Source organism: Typha latifolia, chromosome 5, assembly GCF_019914945.1.
Source record: "Typha latifolia isolate L0001 chromosome 5, TyphaL0001v2, whole genome shotgun sequence".
NCBI lineage: Eukaryota > Viridiplantae > Streptophyta > Magnoliopsida > Poales > Typhaceae > Typha > Typha latifolia.
The window spans coordinates 10,145,527-10,165,143 of record NC_133090.1 but is presented as its reverse complement, the minus strand read 5'-3'; the positions used below and the strand labels follow the sequence as shown (position 1 = coordinate 10,165,143).

Sequence of the window (19,617 nt, the reverse complement as noted above, 5' to 3'; positions counted from 1 at the left end):
TCAAGTTCAGCTCCTTCTAGGTGAAAAAGTATTTCAAATTTTTGTGATCAGTGATAATCTCACACTTCTCCCATAAAGGTATTACCTCCAAAATTTCAATGTAAAGACTAATATTGCTAGCTCTAAGTCATGAATAGGACTTTTATGCTCATAATCTTTGAGTTGCCATGAAGCATATGTGATAACTCCACCATTCTGCATCAAAACACAGCCTAGGTCTAAGTGGGAGGCATCATAATAAACCTGGTAGTCCACTCCACTACAAGACATTATACTGATAGGTACAGAAGTAAGTCTCATTTTTAGTTCTTGAAAGCTTTCCTTATAATCATCGTGATCCAAACCGGGTTAGATTGGATCACATCAAGGGGAGATTAGACTCAATGGATTGAGTCTAGTTATCTTATTTGCTTATTTGGTTTAGTTAGAAGGTTATGATTTTATTTAATTAGCTAAATTCAGCTTTGCGCAGTTTCGGAAAAATATTCGCAGAATATTCTAAAGATATTCGAATAATACCAAACCAGCGGGATAAGATCACCAACCTCCAGATATACAACTTTTGTACTCACAAAATCTCCAAATTCAGAATCTATCTACTTCAAAATGAAGGATTAATTCATAAAAGATAAAGAAATGCTGATTTAGTTAGTTAGCTAGCTTTATCTTGTTGTTTGAATTTCAAATAAATCGGATAATCCGCATGTGGATCCGATCCGCTATGGAATTTTAGAGTGGACATGTGTTGATAAGGGGATGAATGGAATCATTATTGAGAGAATTCTGAGTTTAGCTAGTTATTATTCTCGTCCTTATCTTTTTACATTAACCGTTGGATTGCCTTTATCTTCATAGGAGTAGATCATAACCGTAGATCCGATAATGAACTTGACTCCCTTTGACTCCCTTATCTAGAGGAAGTCCTCGGATATCCTTAGGAAAAACATTTAAGAACTCCCGAACTACCAGCAAGTCAGTTAAGGCTTAGGCCCCACTAAAGTCATCAAACATGATTGCCACCAACTACGGGTGGTTTACCTGTCGATATTTAAACAATTGACACTTTATGCTATCATTAAGCTGCAAAAATAATTTTCTTATTGTAGTAGTTAATGCTAGCATGATAAGTGGCTAACCAGTCCATCAAAATCATACATCTTGGAAGCTGTGGATATCAAGGACTAGTAGATTTATTTTCTTATTAGTGTTGCTTGTTTTTTTCTTCATAGTTTGACTTTAGCCCCTATGAAGATTTTTATATTTTAAATTTGTATATGAACATATATTCCTAAAGGCTTGTTGAGGTCTGTGATATTTGTAATTCTAGATTATTTACTTAGATTATTATGATATTTTAGACTTAGATATTTTGTAAAAATATTACACTGATAGATCATGTGAGAGCTACATTGCTTTTTCCATGTGAAGAACATGTGATTTTTAGAGGTAGGTGTTTCACCAAGGCTGTGACGTTATGTTCTCTAAAGCATGCTAGTAAGTAGCAGTTCCCTTTCTCCTTGATGGTAAAGTATCTCAAGCTTTATTTTGTCATCCTCAAAATCATCTGTAATCAGATAGTGTATTTGTTTGCATATCTCGTTCATGCATGGCAAATCCATAATCATTGATGGGTCTTCTCAAGCCCTACCCTATGACTCCTTGATTGTTGTGCATGTCCCGCTTGAGGTTGATAAGGCTTGTGATTATGGTTTGAGTGACTTAAAGTATATTATAGCATATAAGTCCCAAAGTCCCTCATCATCTATTTTCTCCCTTTTGCCTATTCTTAATCATAATATTTATGTTCTTCATCTTTATATACTGAATTGAAATTGTAATTATGTTAGTTTCCTCGAATCCCTTCTGTCCTCTATTAGGTCTGAGATTGCTGCTTTGGAGAGCTAAGGGCAAATTACCCCTCTCTATATGAGTGCACTAGTCAATTAGTCCCAGAGTCCCTCATCATTTCACTTTCCTATACTCCTTGACTGTTAGGTTTTTATTGTTGGCAATTGTGAACAAAATATTCTAAGTATTTTTATACATGTATATGAGTATTTATATAAGTCTAGAAAGTATTTGTTTTGAAGAATTGTAAGATTAATGGAGAAGAGTTTACGAGTTCACATCGCGTTCACACCGTGTTCACAGTATGTTCACAGGGCGTTCACATAGATAAAGAGTAGCGTTCACAAGCACGTTCGAACGCGGGCGTAGGCGTTCGCACAGACAGTAACACTACATTCACAAGCGCGTTCGAACGCGGGCGCAGACGTTCGCACATATAGTAACAACGCGTTCACAAGTGCGTTCGAATGCGAGCGCAGCGTTCGCACAAACAAGTAAGTGTTGTTTTTGCGCACGTTCGAATGCAGCCTTGGCCGTTCGAACGCAACCTGTGAAAATCAAGCCACCGCATTCGAATGCACTTTGGCCCGTTCGAACGCACCAGAGATCAAGTCGGGCCGTTCGAATGCACCCGGGCCGCGTTCGAATGCACCTACGAAGTTTGCAATTTTTTGACTTTCGTGAGTTCGGATAAGACTTGGATTTAGCTCTATCTTGGAGATCTTATATAAGTATTGTGATGTCCTAACTTTAGGGTGGTTGGTGAAGCAATTTGAAGGTGAACTTTTGAGGCTACATCGTTTCTTCAACCCATAAGGTCCTACTCTTCTACAAAGCTTAATCTTTCATCTTAAGGGCTATCTAGACGAAAGATCAATTTCATGGGCTACTGAGGTTGGATATCAATCACGAGAAGCGGTGAATCATGGGTTCTAGCGAGCAAGACTAAGAAGAACAAAGTCATTTTGATCGACGGGTTATTTTGTGAGTCAATCTTGTAACTACTACTATTCTACTGATTGGTTTTGACCCGAGTTTGGATCCTTGGTTTTTTTTTTGTTTGGGTTTTTCCACGTTAAAATCTTGGCATTTCTCTCTGCTTTCATTTTTTAATATTTCTTCCGATTTTTATTTAAGCAAACGAGTAATATCATTACTTAGGGTTTAGATACATACGTGTGTCTAGCTATTTTTTTCAATAACCTTTCTGTTCTTCATCTTTATCTACTGAATTGAAACTATAATTATGTTGGTTTTCTGGAATCCCTTCTATCCTCTATTTGGTACGAGATTGCTGCTTTGGAGAGCCAAGAGCAAATTATCCTCTCTCTATGAGTGCACTAGTCAATTAGCATAGTAAATCTTGTGTCTCTTAAATTAAGGAAGGTAATAAAAGTTGGAAGTTGTTCTATCTTGCCACCAAAATTTGAATATAAAGGAATCATGTTGACAATGTGAACAACTATAGGGGTGATTGCATTTGGGATTCACATTTAATTGAGCATGAATTAATTTCTTTTTATAAGGAACTGTGTGGTAAGGAAGTCGAGGGATACATTTCCTCGGATTACTAGCCTCTGGTTGCTTGTTTGAATGTGCCTTACTATGATGATTCATCAAGAATATCTCTAAGGTAGAGGTAAGGAAGTTCTTGTGGTCTATGCTAACTAAGAAATCTTCTAGTTCAGATAGTTATCATGCTAAATTTTATAAACTTTATTGGGATAACCATGAAAAAATATAGTACCAAGTCAAGTATAATATAAGCTATCTTACGAAGAAATTGAGGTAATAGAATAATAAAACTGAAAACAAGCTTCTCACTTAATCAGCAGCATCACAAAGAGAAGCATTAAGGAGCTTAAAAAAGTTACCGCATGTAAAGGTGATTCAACATCCTATCCTACGACAGTGAACACCCCTTGATACTTGCTCCAAATTGTGATCTCCTACTAAGTCTTAAACATAATCCCACTTATACTGCTACATTATTCTCAAATCAAATATTTATCATTATTTAATATTGTGCCCGCGTCCCACTATCCACACCCACCGCAAAAGATTAAATAAACGGATGTTTAAATGTATTTTAATTCTAATAAGTTGGACGGCACGACGACAACAGTATTCAGGACAGTTACCTACTTACCTCTGAACGGTTTTACTAACGAATGAGATTTCGTCCTTTAAGCGGGCTCCACCATCTCAAGGCCTTCTTCGATAATGATCGTCGAGTTAAAAATTGTCATGAGGTTGTTAAAACTTACTTTGCCCCCTCGCTTTTTTACGTTCGCATTTCCCACGCTCATATATCCCGTAGCTTTTGGCTTTTGCTACTTCTCTCTCGCTCTCGCTCGCCTCCCGAGTCGTTCCCCCTCTTCGAATTCTCGAATACTTGCTCTCTTCATCGATTTCTAGGCTTCTCGTTCCTTTCGCTCGATTCCGTGCGACTCGAGGAGCGATTCGAACCCCGGATCTCGGGGAACGGCGAAAGTTTCGATCTAGAACGCCACGAGTGCCTCAAGCTTGGCTTTTCTTTGAGAATTCTAGGCTTTATTTGCGTGGAATCAGTGAATTCCGGACAGTGACGAAATCGCGGAAATTGTGTTGCGGATCGGAGAAGTGGATCTTGAAGAGGGTTGGATAACAGAGGTTTGATTTGCTTTCCTGAAATGGAGGTTTGGGAAGGTCTCGCAATTTGTAGAGCTTTTAGATATCGATGATCTCAGGGAGAATCTTATTTTCTGTGAACGATCGAGCTGGAGTCGCTCAGAGGAGTATAGGAAAGTGAAATGATTGAACAATTCATCAGTTTTGTGATCCGACCTCCTAGGTACATCCATGAGCTTTTGCACTTGGTTTTCTATAGTTAATTTGCTGCAATTTTTAGCTTCATCCCCCTTTTATCATTGAAGATTGCGGCCATAGTTGTAGTAGTGCTCGCGTAGAATGCTTGCAAGCTTATTTCATGGTGCAAAGATGCAAATGTTAAATATGTAATTTTGATCTATAAATGAATGATGCAGCAAATAGAACGACATCAAACCTTAAAATAGGTTATTGTGCTCTTCAGGTTACATGTTAGTCGAATCAGCTGAGATATCTCAATGTACTTTATATTGAACTCCGATCATCTCCTTCAAGTGATTTCCAATTTTGAAGTATGACTCCATAGTTTCATTGTGGTTTGAATCATTTATGTTCCAAATACTTTGAGACATTTTAATAGGCCCAAGACATGAGCTTTAGATTAAATGGGTGGAGATTTATGTTTTCACTTGAGATCCACAGGGTTCAAAACTCTGGACCTCCTACTCTAGTACCATGATCATTCACTATCTTCTCTAAAACCTTCTATAATAACCAAAAAAAGTGTGTCACGTGCGCATTTCCATTTTCTTCCCCCTCTCTCTCAGCCCTTATGCAACAAGGGAGGTGGGGGTGAGATTTTGGCGAAATTGTTGTCTTTCCAAAATAGTAAAGAAATCCTAAAAATTACCTTTATTAAACCCCTCCACTTTCCTCTTCTCCTCAAGCCAACTTCTTCTTTCTCTTATTCTTCTTCTTCTTACGACTCTCCTTCTTCCGTTCATTACCAAAGCCACCATCGTTGTCGTTATATCTGGCCGTTGAGCTTCACTGTAGCCTCGCCAACCCTTGCTGACCTCGGGATTCTCTTCGATGGTAAATACCCTTCTTTGCCACCAAATTAATTTCAGTTTTGTGTAATATTTTGGCTTACGACATTGAAATTATGTTTTTTTTCCTTCATCAGTTGGTGAGCTCTAATTGACCTCACATTGACCGATGAGGTTTGTCTTGTTGCCCACGTCATCTTGGTACATTTGTTAAGGTTTCTAAGTTCTCCTTTGATGCTCCACCACGTGAATATCCTTCGTTATATTTTGCTTTTGTTTCAAGGCACCATTGTCATTCCTCCCATGGATGTTAGTTTTAGCTAATCCCAATCCTGCTCGAAACCCAACCAAGTAGTTGATTTCAGAGTAAGATTGGCGGCATTAGCCAAACCGACTAAATTGGGATCAATAATTGATGTCCCTAGCTGTCTTCTTTTTAAGTTTTCACTTTTTACTCTCTCTCGCTCTTCTCTCACACTCTTCTCTTGTCTCACTTCTCACACTTCATTGAGTTCATTTGATGGCCGACTTGGCGATTTTTGAACTCCAGTGAACACAAGTGGGTATTTTTTTTCTCTATTTTGGTATTTTGTTTTTTGTTTCTTCCATATTTTCTTTCTTTATCTCCCTTTCTCAAACTCCCCTTTTCTCTCTCTTCCTTTTACGGCTAAAGAACAACAATGATATCTCTCTTTATCTCACTTCTACGATAGTAAATTTACAATCGTAAAAAATTATTAGATTCAACTCAAAATTCATCACGATTATAAGTAAATAAGTATTTTTTAGTTTTTTAGCTTCATATGTGAGTAATTTTTATTTTCTTATTCTTTTTGTCATTTCTAGAAATTTTCCTTTCATTTAAAAATAATTTTTAGAATTTTACTTAATTAAAAAATAGCCCAAAATCGTATTGGCTGATATAGCCGATACTATTAAGGTGCGTCATTTTTTTTGGAAGCCTGATCTTGGTCTCAATACTCAAAACCTTAATTCGTTCCAGCACCATCTCCAACCAATCATGATTCTAAATTTGGGCTATGACAAATTTTGTATTAGAGCTAAGTCTAAGTCATCTTTTAGAGTCAATTGGAGCTTCAATTGCACGTGTTCGAGTTCACCAAGAGTTATTATTATCCTAAGTTGTAGTTTCATGCTTACTTTTATGTCAAAATTTGGAAAGGCCAATATGTATCTCGTCGACAAGTAGCCGCTACGCAGAGGATGACTCTTGATAAGTATAGGAGAGAAGGGTTGGCTCCTACCCTATGCCAATTCCCACACCAATTCTAGTTTCTACTTTTGAGCTAGTGACAAATCTTGCCCCTACCACTGATCCAATTCTCACAGTATTTTAGACTTTGGTCCAGGTTATTAGTGGGCAGATATTACAGTCTCAGGCTGCATCGGAGAGACTAGGTCATTTAGTCTAGATAAGGGCACAATATTTGATAAGTTCCTTAAGGCTTCCCCACCCTCCTTTAAGAGGATGATTGATCCAATTGAGAAGACTGCTTTGGACTGAGAAGATCCTTGAAGTTTTTAATTGACCAAATGATTAGAAGGTTGCACTGACCACTTAAATGTTCGAAGACTGAGAAGAGCATTGATAGTGCATGATTAAGTGCTATTACAAAGGAAAAGAAGAAGGATTGACTTGGGACAACTTTCTAAAAATTTTCTACAAGAAGTACTATCCACGCACCCTTACCACTAGGCATCTTATAATGGAGAATCTGGTCAGAGACAACCAGTGTATAATGGAGCACAAGGGTCAAAGCCAGAGAGCAAATAAAAGTGTGTATGCATTGTCTCAGAAAAGGCCGAGTTTTCAACTTCTATAGCGCAAGGTATTCTTTTTATATATTCCACACATGAATTTATGGGTACATGTTTAGTAGTGACTTTTAAGTGGTATATTATAATAAACTAATTTTCTTCAATTATGAATCCTAATAGGTCAATTTTAATTTTGAGAACAAAATTTCTTTTTATTAGAAATATTTGTAATAACAAAAAAAAAAAGTGTGACGTGCAGTGCATGTTATGTCTCTCCCCTCCCTCTCAGCCATTACGCTACAAGGGAGGTGGGTGCGGGATTTTGGCCAACATCGTATAAAAACCCTTAATTTATCCCTCCACCCTTCTTTTCTCCTCACATCAACTTTTTCTTCCTCTCTTTTTTCTTACTTCTTTATCGAAGCCATCATTGTTGGATCTAGTTTTCGGAGCATCGCCGTAGACTCAGCAAGCCAAGCTGATCTCGACATTCTCTTTGAGGGTAAATGCCCTTCTTTGCCACCCAATTTATTTTAATTTGTGTAGTATTTCAACTTATGGCATTGAAATTGCCAAGGCTCCCAGTATCAGGATCGGAATCGGTATCGACCGTCTAGAAAAACGATACGTATCGGCCGCTCGTATCGGATCGGACTATATTTTAATTATATAAAATTCTAAATATTATTTAAAAATGTAGAAAAATGTAGAAAAATTGACAATAAATAAATAAAAATTACTCACATATGAAGTCTAAGAACTTAAAAAAATGTATTAACTTACTCAAAATTTAAAACTTTGTTGAATACCGAGTTGGTTCTCGTAAATTTCTATAGTCTTCATTATCATAATCACCATAAGTTTGTAAATATTGATGTCTGGGACCTGATGCTCCAAAAAGTGATTTCATCATACTAGTCATATTGTATGGATCTTGTTGTGTGACTTGCGTTTGAGGAGGATAATAACCAGCATTTGAATCTTGTGCCTGAGAATACTGAGGATAATAACTAGCATATGGATCTTGTGATGGCTCCAAATAATAAATACTCGATGTACCATAATCATAGGAACTAAAATGCATCTCATGATGACGTCGTTGATATGTATATATATCCTCAGTTTCTGTTTTCACTCCTTATGCCTCCTTGACTTTCCTTAACAAATGTAGATGGAACGATCTCACCACCATATGTATTATCAGGACTATGACTAGTACTAGTAGGTATATTATCTCTCGCTGCTGAATGACTCATACCAGCCTCTGCCCTTGTCGTGGTCTCTCCCAATATTTCATTTAACCATGGGTTATCTTTGTCATCTAATAACCTGTTCTCTATTTCTCTGATCCATGGAGTCAAGGGGTCTTTTTCATCAAAAACATGATTTAAATCAATCAGTTGTTCATTTTCTGTCTTTCTTCTTAAATTTCTCTCCCTCAATCTCATATTATAATGACAAAAAACTAACTTCTCCAATCTTTCCATTTTCAATCGGTTGTGTATTTTTGTGTGGATTAAGGAGAAAGTAGTCCAATTTCTTTCACACTGTGATGAAGACACAGTTTGACTTAAAATCTTCTTTGCTATTGGCGTCAAATTTGGTGTCTCCTCCTATCCATAAATAGACCACCATTCAGCTGGAGTGTTATGTGATATAGCTGCAGCAATTTTAACAGTACTGAATTGCCCAGCTCTCAATCTATATCTCTCCATCTAAAATCAGAAATATATTATTAGCTTATTGATTATATTGAAAGTTAAAACTTGAAACAAATAATAATAAAATTATTTAATTGAATCATAACTCACTTCTTTATCGCACATGATTTGTTTTTGAATATTGGGCTCAAGCTTGCTGATTACCTTTCTAACCCCCCAACAAGACTTCACTATCATTATTGATATTTTTAGATAATTGAAATCTTGTATTAAGAAAATACCCTGTAGAAATTTAAAATTTGTAAGCATTCAAATTTTTAAATATTCATAAATAAAAGTAAATTAAAATTTAAAACTTAAAAGCATGCTTACTAGTAGTGTGTATATCTCTATGTAGTTGTTTGTTCTATCTAGAATCAATCATCTTCCACCACTTCCTATAACTTTGGCCCACATTTTTTTTTATTGATTATTTAGCTATGTCCATTGCCTCATATAAGAAACCCATCTCAGACTTGTCATCACTGTCTACAAGTCTTAATATTTTGACAAGAGGCTCAAATACTGCGGTGACAATTGTAATATTATCCCAAAATGTATTTCCAAGAGCTATATTTTTTAAAGTTTCACCTAAAGATTTATCTTTAGGTTTTATATTCTTAATTTTCATAGACCACTCCTGTGATGTAAATATCCGCATAATATCATTCTTGTAGCGCATGATGCTCTCCAAGGCTAAAAAGTGAGTGACAAATCTAGTGACGCCGGGTCTGATGATCTCCCTACTACCAGTCATCTGTCTGAGTAAATTAAGAACCTAACCATGGTTATATATAAAATTTGTTAACCTCTGACCTTCACATATGACCATGTCAATTCCAGGCTCTTTTGCAATATCCTCTAACATCAGATCAATACAATGTGCAGCACATGACGTCCAATATAAATGAGGTCTTTTAATCATCAGTAAATTTCCAGCAGTTTTATAATTTGCCCCATTATCAATAACCACTTGGACTACTCTTTTTTCACCGATTTTTTGTACCACCTCATCTATCAACTAACAAATATAATCTGCATTTTTGAAATGAGCAGTAGCATCCACAGACTTCAAAAATATTATCCCCATGCCAGAGTACACTAAGAAATTAATTATATTTCTTCTATTTTGTGTACTCCACCCATCACACATCAGTGTACAACCAAATTCATCCCAATACCGTTTAAATGTCTCAATATAAGTATGAAGTTCATCTACCTCTAAGTCAAGATATTTAGTAGTAATATCATTTGAATTATGAGGGGAAATACTAGACCCTACTGATTGTATAGCATCCACCATAGCGTGATAGTAAGGGCTATCAGTTACATTGAAAGGAATATGGTTCTAGAAGAAAAATTTAGAGATAGTTCTACTAATGTGTTTTTTTGTATTTTTAATTCCTTTGAGAGCTGTCTTGATGGAAGTCTGTGTACGATCCCTTTTTTTTCTGAAGATATGTATCCATTGATCCAATATTTTCAGACTTTCTAAATGAGGCATAACTGCATAAGCAGCACCAGGTGCTGCTGCAGCAGAGAAGCCGTTGCTGCCGCTTAGCTTCTGCTGCTGTGCTGAGAAGCAACAACAGTAGTTTGCTAGCATAGAAGTCTCTGCTGCAGCAGCATTGCTGCTGCTGTGAGTGGCAGCATCTGCTGCAGGTGCAGCTGCTGCATAATGGAAAAAAAAATTGAAAAAAAAACTTACCAAAGGTCGCCGGAGATCGAGATCGTAGGAGAACGTCGCCAGAGGTCGAGGTCACCGGAGAGACGGAGATCTACTCACTACTCAGTCGCCGGTGAGAAAGAGAGTAAGAGATCTGTGAGAAAGAAGGAAAGAACGAAAAGAGAGAAAGAAAGAAAATAGAGAAAGAGGCAGGTGGGGGGTGGGGACATCAATTATTGATGTCCCCCGGGTTGGATCCGACCCGTTCCTAACCGTTTCTGTCGGGATCGGCCAAAACAGCCGATCCCGACCGAAACAGATCGGGTTTTGGCCGAAATGGCTGGGATCGGGATCGACTATGGCCGATCTTGATCCGTTTCGGCTGATCCCACTCAGGATCGACCGAAACTGGGAACCTTGGAAATTGTATTTTTCCTTCATTAGTCAAATTTGTCGATCGGTGATCGATTGACCTCACGTTGACCCGACAAGGTTTAGTTTGTCGTCCCCATCATCTTAGTACTATGGATCCCAAAATCGGTCAATCTCGAGTGGGATTGGCCAAAACTTTGTAGCATCAGCCAAAATGAAATAATTTTAAGATTCAGGTTAAATTTAAAATGTAACTAACCTAGGAGACATTAGTAATTAATGTCCTTAATTGAATTCTATCAAATTTGCTTTTTACCCTTTATAAGCTCATTCTACAGCCGATCCAGTGAGCCCCTCTTGCTACTTCACACTTTGATGAACTCGGATAAGTTTATTTTTTCCCATTTTTTATTTCCCTCTTTTTCATCTATTTTTTAACTCATTTTTTCTTATTGCTATAGAACAACAGTAAAGAGATCTTATTTTTTTACTACTGCAGAACAATAGTGAAAAGAAAGAAAAAAAAAGAGTAAGAATATAATCTTGCCATATTATGACATTACTATTTAGATGCTTTATGGATAAATTTTTCTCATTGCAATCGAAACTTTAGATCATCAAAACCAAATTTAAATATTAGTGTTGGTTTCACTTTTATCGGTATCAAATAATATTACTATGTTAAATTTCATATTGTGTTTATATGGTGGACATACAGGGCAGAATATAATCCGGACCAGTATTTATGGGAATCAGAATTCACTCTTGCAGGAAGGAAGTTCAAACGACTAGACTTGGAGGCAAGTAAGGAGATCAGTTACCAAGGTTTCTCCTGTCTTTCTGCAGTTCCATAATTATTATTGCTCAGATATTTCTTAACCTTGGCTTGTGCTTAAATCTGACAGCTTTCAAATGGAAGAGGTGATACCTTGCAGTGCAGCCACTATGTTCCCTTTGTTATCCCTGAGAATACTGCTCTTCCCTGTGTCATTTACTGCCATGGAAATAGGTAAAGTATTGTTCTGACCAATCTGCATTTCTAGTATCATATCTCATGTTTATAACTTTGGCTTGTACTAAAGTTACCTTCTTTGGCATGGTATTGACATTTCTAGGTTCTTTTGTTTATTTTGGGAAACTGGTCCTTTTATGTCATTTTTTTCTCATGTGGTCTTTTTCAGATTAGAAAGGCTGCAGTGATTCAAGGAATATTTTCTTAACTTCCAAAACTAAAAGCAATCCAAACTTTATTGTTGGCATATCCAAGTCCTGTTAGCTTGATACCTTGGGTTCTCTGATGGGTAGCCAATACTGAGATGGGACATTAGTATTATCTCAACTCTGGTGGAAACTGCATAATTATACATATGAAATGTTGATATTTGGTGGTTGATACTGATTTTCTCTTGACTTTATACTGATATTAACTTCGGCAATATAAAAATCATAGAGCGCTTACATTTTGGGATATATTAGTCTTTGTTGCCTAGGCCCTAAGTAATAGACAGAATATTTGGGGCATGGTTCCAAGTTTCAACTTTAATAGATTTTAAACCATTCCTTGCTGATACGAAAAATCTGAGGTGAAAAATTGTCCTCCTAGTTTTATTTGTTGTCTGTTCTGAAGGTAATTATTATGTGGTTTGTCAGAGACTATTGGGTAATGGACTCTTTGCAGTTTAACTCCTTTTGCCTGCTACCATATATTTCTTTTGATCCTTCAAAAATAAGAACATCTGCTTGCTTGTCATTTGTGAATGCAGTGGATGTAGAGCAGATGCAAATGAAGCTGCAATGGTCCTTCTTCCTTCAAATATCACCGTCTTCACTCTTGACTTTTCAGGCTCAGGATTATCAGGCGGAGATTATGTAAGCCTTGGTTGGCATGAGGTATATTGTTCTTTTCATTGTCCTGTTTAAAGTTATGAAATAGGATGTTTATGATGTCAATAACTTGATGACAGAAAGAGGATCTCAGGATTGTGATCTCTTATCTACGGAGCAATAAGAAGGTATCATGTATAGGGCTTTGGGGACGATCCATGGGTGCTGTGACGAGGTAATTCTGTACAGAATCAATAGCCTGCAACTTCAGCTGATCTTTGCTGAAATTATGTACTAATGGATATGCTTTGTTTCATTATTCTCTTTTCCTTGGAGTAGATCATCTTATTCTGTGTTGTGAAAAATCATACTGTAGTAATTTGGGCATTTATTGATATTTGAATTATGAAGAGTTGTAGAGAGATTGTGAAAGGATATTTCTTATGGCAATTTAAGACGAATTACACTCCTCACTGTAATTATCTAATTACACTCCTCACTGTGTCCTCCATATATAAATATCCTGCTTCAGTGTACAACATCTAGGAGTGCCTTTCCATAGTTTATCATGCGTATTATAATGTTGGATGAGAAGATTTTCTGAGATGATAGTGTTTTCAGTTCTGTACTTGTCATGATGCATTTCAGTGCAACAGTCTTTTATATGGAGCAGAAGACCCCTCTATTGCTGGCATGGTGTTGGATAGTGCCTTTTCTAACTTATTTGATCTTATGGTGGAGCTAGTGGATGTTTATAAGATCCGGCTCCCTAAGTTTATGGTGAGCCTTTTGTTATTAAGAATTTAATAGTTTTTTTGATCTGTTATTTTGAGTCAACTGAGATATTCATTAGCAAGCATCATATTTAGTCTGACATGATGTCAATCAAAATTGATCAGTGACTTGCGGGAGTATTGTTTGAATATATGCATTACTTTTGTATATTGGTTAGGTATTTCCATTGTTTTATTGACCAAATGATTTGTTGACTGCAAGCTTCTGTAAGAAGATCAAAAGGTAGCTGTTATCCACTAGTATTTTGCGTCTGTTGCATATGAAATGTTAATTTCTTTTTTTATATTTGTATTTTGTTTTCCCTTTAGTTCGCACATTGTACCAGTGCTTATTTCACTTCATTTTGAGATTAACTTCTTATAAAATCATCAAGCACCTTATGACTTGGCTTCTTGGATGCTTTTCAGTATAACTGAGGCGTTACTTTTTATTTTTTTGCTAAAATAGAAAAACTATTTTCGTTCTTCTCCACCATGGTCTATCAGATAGCACGAGTTTAGCGGAGGGTACTGGTTTTCTGAACTTATGGGGAAACAACTCCCAGTCAAGCCTGTAAATATCTTGTTGAACATGATCTTATTACATTACTCTTAACAATTGCCACAAGTTGATAGTGCATGTAAGTTAATATAATTGTATCTGCTTATGATTTAGATAATGCTCATATTTTGATATCTTGTTCACTGAATGCTGCTATTTAATATTTTCATATGAACTTTAAGTACTTTGTCGATGAGTAGGTCAGTTATCTACAAATGTTGATGCAAGAATCTTAAGATGTAGTAGCTCATGAGATTAGGCCTCGATAAAAAAAATGCATCACGTCTATCCATTACTATGACATGATTGTAAAGAAGATGACATCTGAAAAATAAAGGGGCAAGAGGTCAAAAATTCAAAATTGTGAATTGGTGTATGATGGATTATCAGTGCCGCCGGTACTTTGTAACTTAAGTAAGTTTTTTCCAACAAATATACTGAACCTTATTAAACATCATTGTTGTCCTACAAGGGATAACTTGATGAGCACCTTTATCATATTTACCCTGTCAGAAAAGTTTATTACACTAAGATAATGTTGACACATATTTGACATTATTGAAGCATATGTGCATATATAGTTATTATGCGGATGCTTTTTAATTTTTAGATGAAACGTTTGCTATTATTGTCCCATCAGGTCAAACTGGCTATTCAGTACATGCGGCGCATTATTCAGAAGAGGGCGAAGTTTGACATTATGGGTCTAAATGCCATACAGGTTGCCTTTAATTAAGCTCTTTGTTCCATCGTAAATCAGTTTAGTTACTGTTGTTAGTTACACATTTCAAAAGAGGAAATGGAATGAAGCCAAGAACCATATACGTTTCACTTTTGAGACTACAGTTCTACAATGGCTTCTTTATTCTTTCTAGCTCGTTGCTGTCCAACTGATCACATGTTGCTGACATTATTTCATCCCACTGGTTGAAGTAAGATATTTACTTGGATGGGATATTGCTAATTAGGTCATGGCAGAAGAATCTTGCACATAAAAGATTTTAAAGTCCAAAAAAAAAAAGTCCTAAAGTCTTCTCTGACACATTGAGATTTAGCTGGTCAACATAACTCATGGTATTTATGTTGGAAGTTACAATTCACTATGTCCACAAAAGATGGATAGGTAATTCTTTTTAAGCATGAACTTCCTAGACAACTTGTCTCTTGTAAAGTATGGAACATCAGAATTTCTACAGAACATGCTTTTATGATCCCTTTTTGGAATTTAAATCCAACAGAAAATATATTGTTTGTGCTATTTTCTGTCCACAGTTTGCACCCAAGACTTATATTCCAGCATTATTTGGACATGCTTCTGAGGATAGATTTATTCAACCGCATCATTCTGATAATATTTATCAGGCATATGCGGTAAGAACATTATGTGCTACAATCATATTATACTTGATGGTGATGAATGTTGCATCTCAAGACATAATACTAACCACATCCTGGTTTTGGTTATTTTGCAGGGTGATAAAAATATTATTAAATTTGAAGGCAATCACAATTCACGAAGACCACAATTTTACTATGATTCTGTTTGGTTATTCTTTTACAATGTTCTCCAGCCCCCACAAATCTCTTCTATATGTTCAAGTAAGATGGAGAAGTACTCTGATATGGGGCATTTGAAGGCTGCTACTGGTGCCCATGAGGTGATTTTCTATTCTCCTTTGCTGATATTGGTATTGCTTGAATGTTGGAAAGACTAAGATGAAAGAAAGGGTTGCAAATGAAATACAATTGGCAAGTAAACTAGTTGTTGGTGAATTAGGTTTGTAATTTCCTATAACTTTGGTAAATGGGGGTTCTCTATGTTGCCACTTTTATAGTAGAGTGGCATGATAATTGCAAAAGGGTGTGTGCTGATATATTGACTGTGTTTCTGGTTGCAGAAGTTGTTGTATGATATCATCTCAGGTGTGCATAGGGCAAGTACTGATGCATCCAGTTCGTCATCAGCTCCACCTAGCATTCCAAAGGGTGTGGTGATATCTTCATTGTTTGGTATTTAGCATAGGTCTTTCACTAACTTGCTGGTTGCATTGACAGGTTCATCTGCAAAATCAGTTGTTCAATTGCTATCGGAAAGCATATCTCATATGGCTCTGAATAATGCTAATAATCTGGTAAGAGTACGATGGTGGACCTTTGTTCCCAAAACGGTTATAAGGTTACAAATATGTTGTTGATATTGCAGGGTTTTTTTCTTGGTCGAGACAATAGCCTTACTGAAATGGATGGGAGTAAGTGCTGAATTAGTACATTTGCGGCTGAAAAATCTCTTTTAGCATTTTTACTCCCAATAACTACTGGGAATGAACATCAAAGTGTCAAACTGTTGGCACTTCGTCCTTGCTGCACAACAGATTTTAGTTTTTAATTACTTCCTGTTCCGTGCTCATTTTTTGTTCTTTATATATATGGTGGCTTGTAAATTGGAATGTAGTAATTAATGCCCGTGATCTGGTAAGATGTTGTGATGAGGAAGATACTAATTTTGACTCATTGTACAGTTAATTATTATTGAGAAATCAATGTGGAGAAGATGGTTATTATTTAGACAAATAGATACATGGAGTTTTATTATGTTTTTATAGGCTTCTTTGCAAAACTTATCCTCTGTTTCTTCACAATCATAATGGATATGAAATATCTTGAACCCTGGTGCTGATATTGAGAGCATGGATGTGCAAATTCTTTTTTTTTGGATATATGTCCAACTTTTGCATGTAATCATCTTTTTCATAATCCATTTCCCATAATGTTTTGTTTTGCCTGAGCGCATTCAGTGACTTGCATTGTAAATCATCTTTATCACTTCTTATCAGTATCCAAATCCTTTGGCTATGAAAATCATAGTACAGATGTCTCAATACAGAGTTTTGTGTCTTAAAATAACTATTTTGCTTAATTTGTGTGACCTCTCTGACTGATTTACTCTGCTTGTTAGGACAAGTCGAACAGCAAAAATGAGGAATGCTGCTCCTATTTGAGCTCCAACAAAGAAAGCTGGGGGAGATGTTCTTCACTGGGGGAAGTAAGTAAGGGGTCATCCTCAGGCGAATGCACTGGGACCTTCAATAACAAATGTCGGGTAATAGTACCTACTGAGTGCGGCTGCCTGTTATTTACACATGAATAGAGAAGCCATGTAGATGATCCTGGCTGGATGCTTATCTCTGTTGGATCCACTAGACTTTCAACCAGCCTATTGTGTTTCTATAAGCAAGCTCCCTTTCATGCTATAGTTAACAGATCTCAGTGCCGTTTTCTGAGATCTGTTGCAGTTCCGGAAGTATTCACTAATGGATGAAGGCTGGTCCACCAGCTTAGTTTCACCTCCTGGAAAGTATGGAGCCTCAGATGACTGAGGTTCATAAAAGGAGTCAAGCTCATTATTTAAGGTCAAGGATAGACTAATCCCCTTGCTTTTTCTTCCATTCGGAGCCAATCTTCCATTTTGTTTGGGGTTGAGCAAATAGCCATTTAACATTTCATGTTTGGCCGAACCACTCTTTTCAAGGGTGATTTCCATGCATCACTTTAAGGATTGTGGTCTCATGCACTAATCCCTACCGGTGCCTAAGAGTGCACATAAGCTTTCTCATCTCCGCGTGTGAATTAGAAATTGCACCTCTCAGGACTCGAGCTATTGCTGAGGGCCAAAATTTCATCATCAGCACTTGCAATTTCTGTTGGGTCATCCCTTATGCAAGGTAGGCTAACTCAACCACAGACTTCCACTGGACTATTGTGGGCTTTTTGTGATTTGCTTCGCTTGTGGCTCTGCTTGCTTCGCTCATCATGGGGGTTGGAGATTAGCTGGTTCAACTTATTCAGATGACAATGAATAGGAAACAACTTATTTCTCAAACCTCTCCATTTATTTTCATTCTGCCACAGCTTTTCATCCTTGTTTTACACTTATTTCTATATTAGCTTTTTACAACTCAAGAGGTGATTATCATTTGTTTTGAATTGAGTTAGGAATCCTTAACATACTATTGTTTCCTCCTATCGTCGTCATGTAATCTTTTCCTGACAATATATGGTTGGCTAGTGTCCAACTCAATGTCAAACTTGCAGGGATTCATGCTGAATTCTTAGCAAAGGAAGTTTCAATGAAAGAATGTGCACCTAGAAATCTGTCTTTGTTTGTTGTGCAGAGAGCTTTTTTATTTGGTCGATAGTTTAGGAGCATGCTACAATGACCAAGCATCCAAAATTTTATATAGACATGGAATGAATGGAGGAAAGGATATGGGAACAATGTTTTCCTACTTTTGTTCATAGTGTCAAAGCAACTACGAGTGTTGTCAATACATTGCTGGCAGTTTTTTTTTTGTCCAATACTTATATGCTTCTGTTTCCATCAGATGGCAATAAGGGCATTTGCAACACCGCTGAGACGTAGGAGGAAGCCATCCCCTAAGCAGAAGGGGCAGAAGAAGCGAATATCCATATGGAAGAAAATGAAATGCGAGAAGCTGGAGAAGGGCCAGAAACTCAGCCAGCGTCTGCGGGTCTGCATTCTAGGGAGATCCAAGCACAGAAGGCATCTATCTTCGTGACAAAATGAACCCTTTGTAGAATGACTGTCTGTTTTGCAAGACTGATTTCCTAAAGGAAATATTTGATGGATCTTTTGAGGCACTCTCTCTCTCTCTGATCATCCTCTTGTGTGTGGTACGTCAATGGGACTTAACAAGTACATATTTGCTGATTGGTAATGCTGATTAGGAAAATTAGGAAGCCTTCTAAAACCCAATGCCACTGGACGAACTTGTATGTTTAACTTTGTTGATGCTTTTTTTCTTGCCTTGTAAATTAAAACAGTCTGAAGAAATGCCAGTCAAAATTGTAACCTGATGCTTTGTGTATTTGAACGTGTCGCTAGTAGATTCAACAAGAAAGAAGTGTGCTAAGAACTATGGACTCCCAAATTGTAGTTTGATAGTTACGATGGTCAACAAGTTTCTATTTCACAGTTACCTGGAGATGATGCTGTGGAAAAAAGAAGAAGAGAAATTGCAATTGCCTGACTCAGTTCTTTGAGTAGGATGGTTGTCCAGATTGCATGATAACTTTATCAGATCTTCTTCTGTGAGAGTATTTTATTGCTAGAAAATCCATATTGGAACTATTGAGACCAGTAGCAATTTACTGTGGCTTGTTCTATCCAGCTTTATGTCACCTGTCGTTAATTTTTCGACAAACCTTTTTCATTGCGATAGTTGAGCAGGGATAACTCGCAGAAATTATGCTCTTGTAGCAGTTGCATTGGTTCTTCAATCTCTGAAGTTTAATAGCAACTGCTTCAACTATACAAAATGGGTGCAAAAATTTTTATTTGCAGTTAGGTGAAAAAATTGGGAAAATGTATCACAACAATGCTGGGAATAAGGAGATATCTTGGTATTTATAATTGGCAAATTTGTGACAAATAAAA

At 36.7% G+C, this 19,617-nt stretch overlaps 1 protein-coding gene across 10 annotated transcripts; it reads left to right on the top strand.

Annotated features, from left to right (window-relative positions):
• The first annotated feature begins 4,142 nt into the window (after positions 1-4,142).
• Positions 4,143-19,111, top strand: LOC140788748 (uncharacterized). Of its 10 annotated transcripts, XR_012109089.1 has the most exons (15): positions 4,143-4,681; positions 6,857-7,336; positions 11,722-11,803; positions 11,909-12,012; positions 12,767-12,893; positions 12,968-13,062; positions 13,484-13,607; positions 14,803-14,883; positions 15,435-15,533; positions 15,635-15,820; positions 16,061-16,148; positions 16,218-16,294; positions 16,366-16,411; positions 17,119-17,262; positions 18,545-19,111. XR_012109089.1 is itself a non-coding variant. In XM_073138162.1 (14 exons), the coding sequence occupies exons 2-14, from the start codon at positions 7,290-7,292 to the stop codon at positions 18,737-18,739; spliced, it is 1,428 nt and encodes a 475-aa protein (XP_072994263.1). In that variant the 5' UTR covers positions 4,147-4,681; positions 6,857-7,289; the 3' UTR covers positions 18,740-19,037. The 10 variants fall into 10 exon arrangements, 9 of the variants coding, with proteins under 9 accessions (XP_072994263.1, XP_072994264.1, XP_072994261.1 ...); XM_073138162.1 differs by lacking the exon at positions 16,366-16,411 and having other exon boundaries at positions 4,147-4,681; positions 12,767-12,872; positions 18,545-19,037; XM_073138160.1 differs by lacking the exons at positions 6,857-7,336; positions 16,366-16,411 and having other exon boundaries at positions 4,149-4,500; positions 4,578-4,681; positions 18,545-19,037.
• Positions 19,112-19,617: the final 506 nt, after the last annotated feature.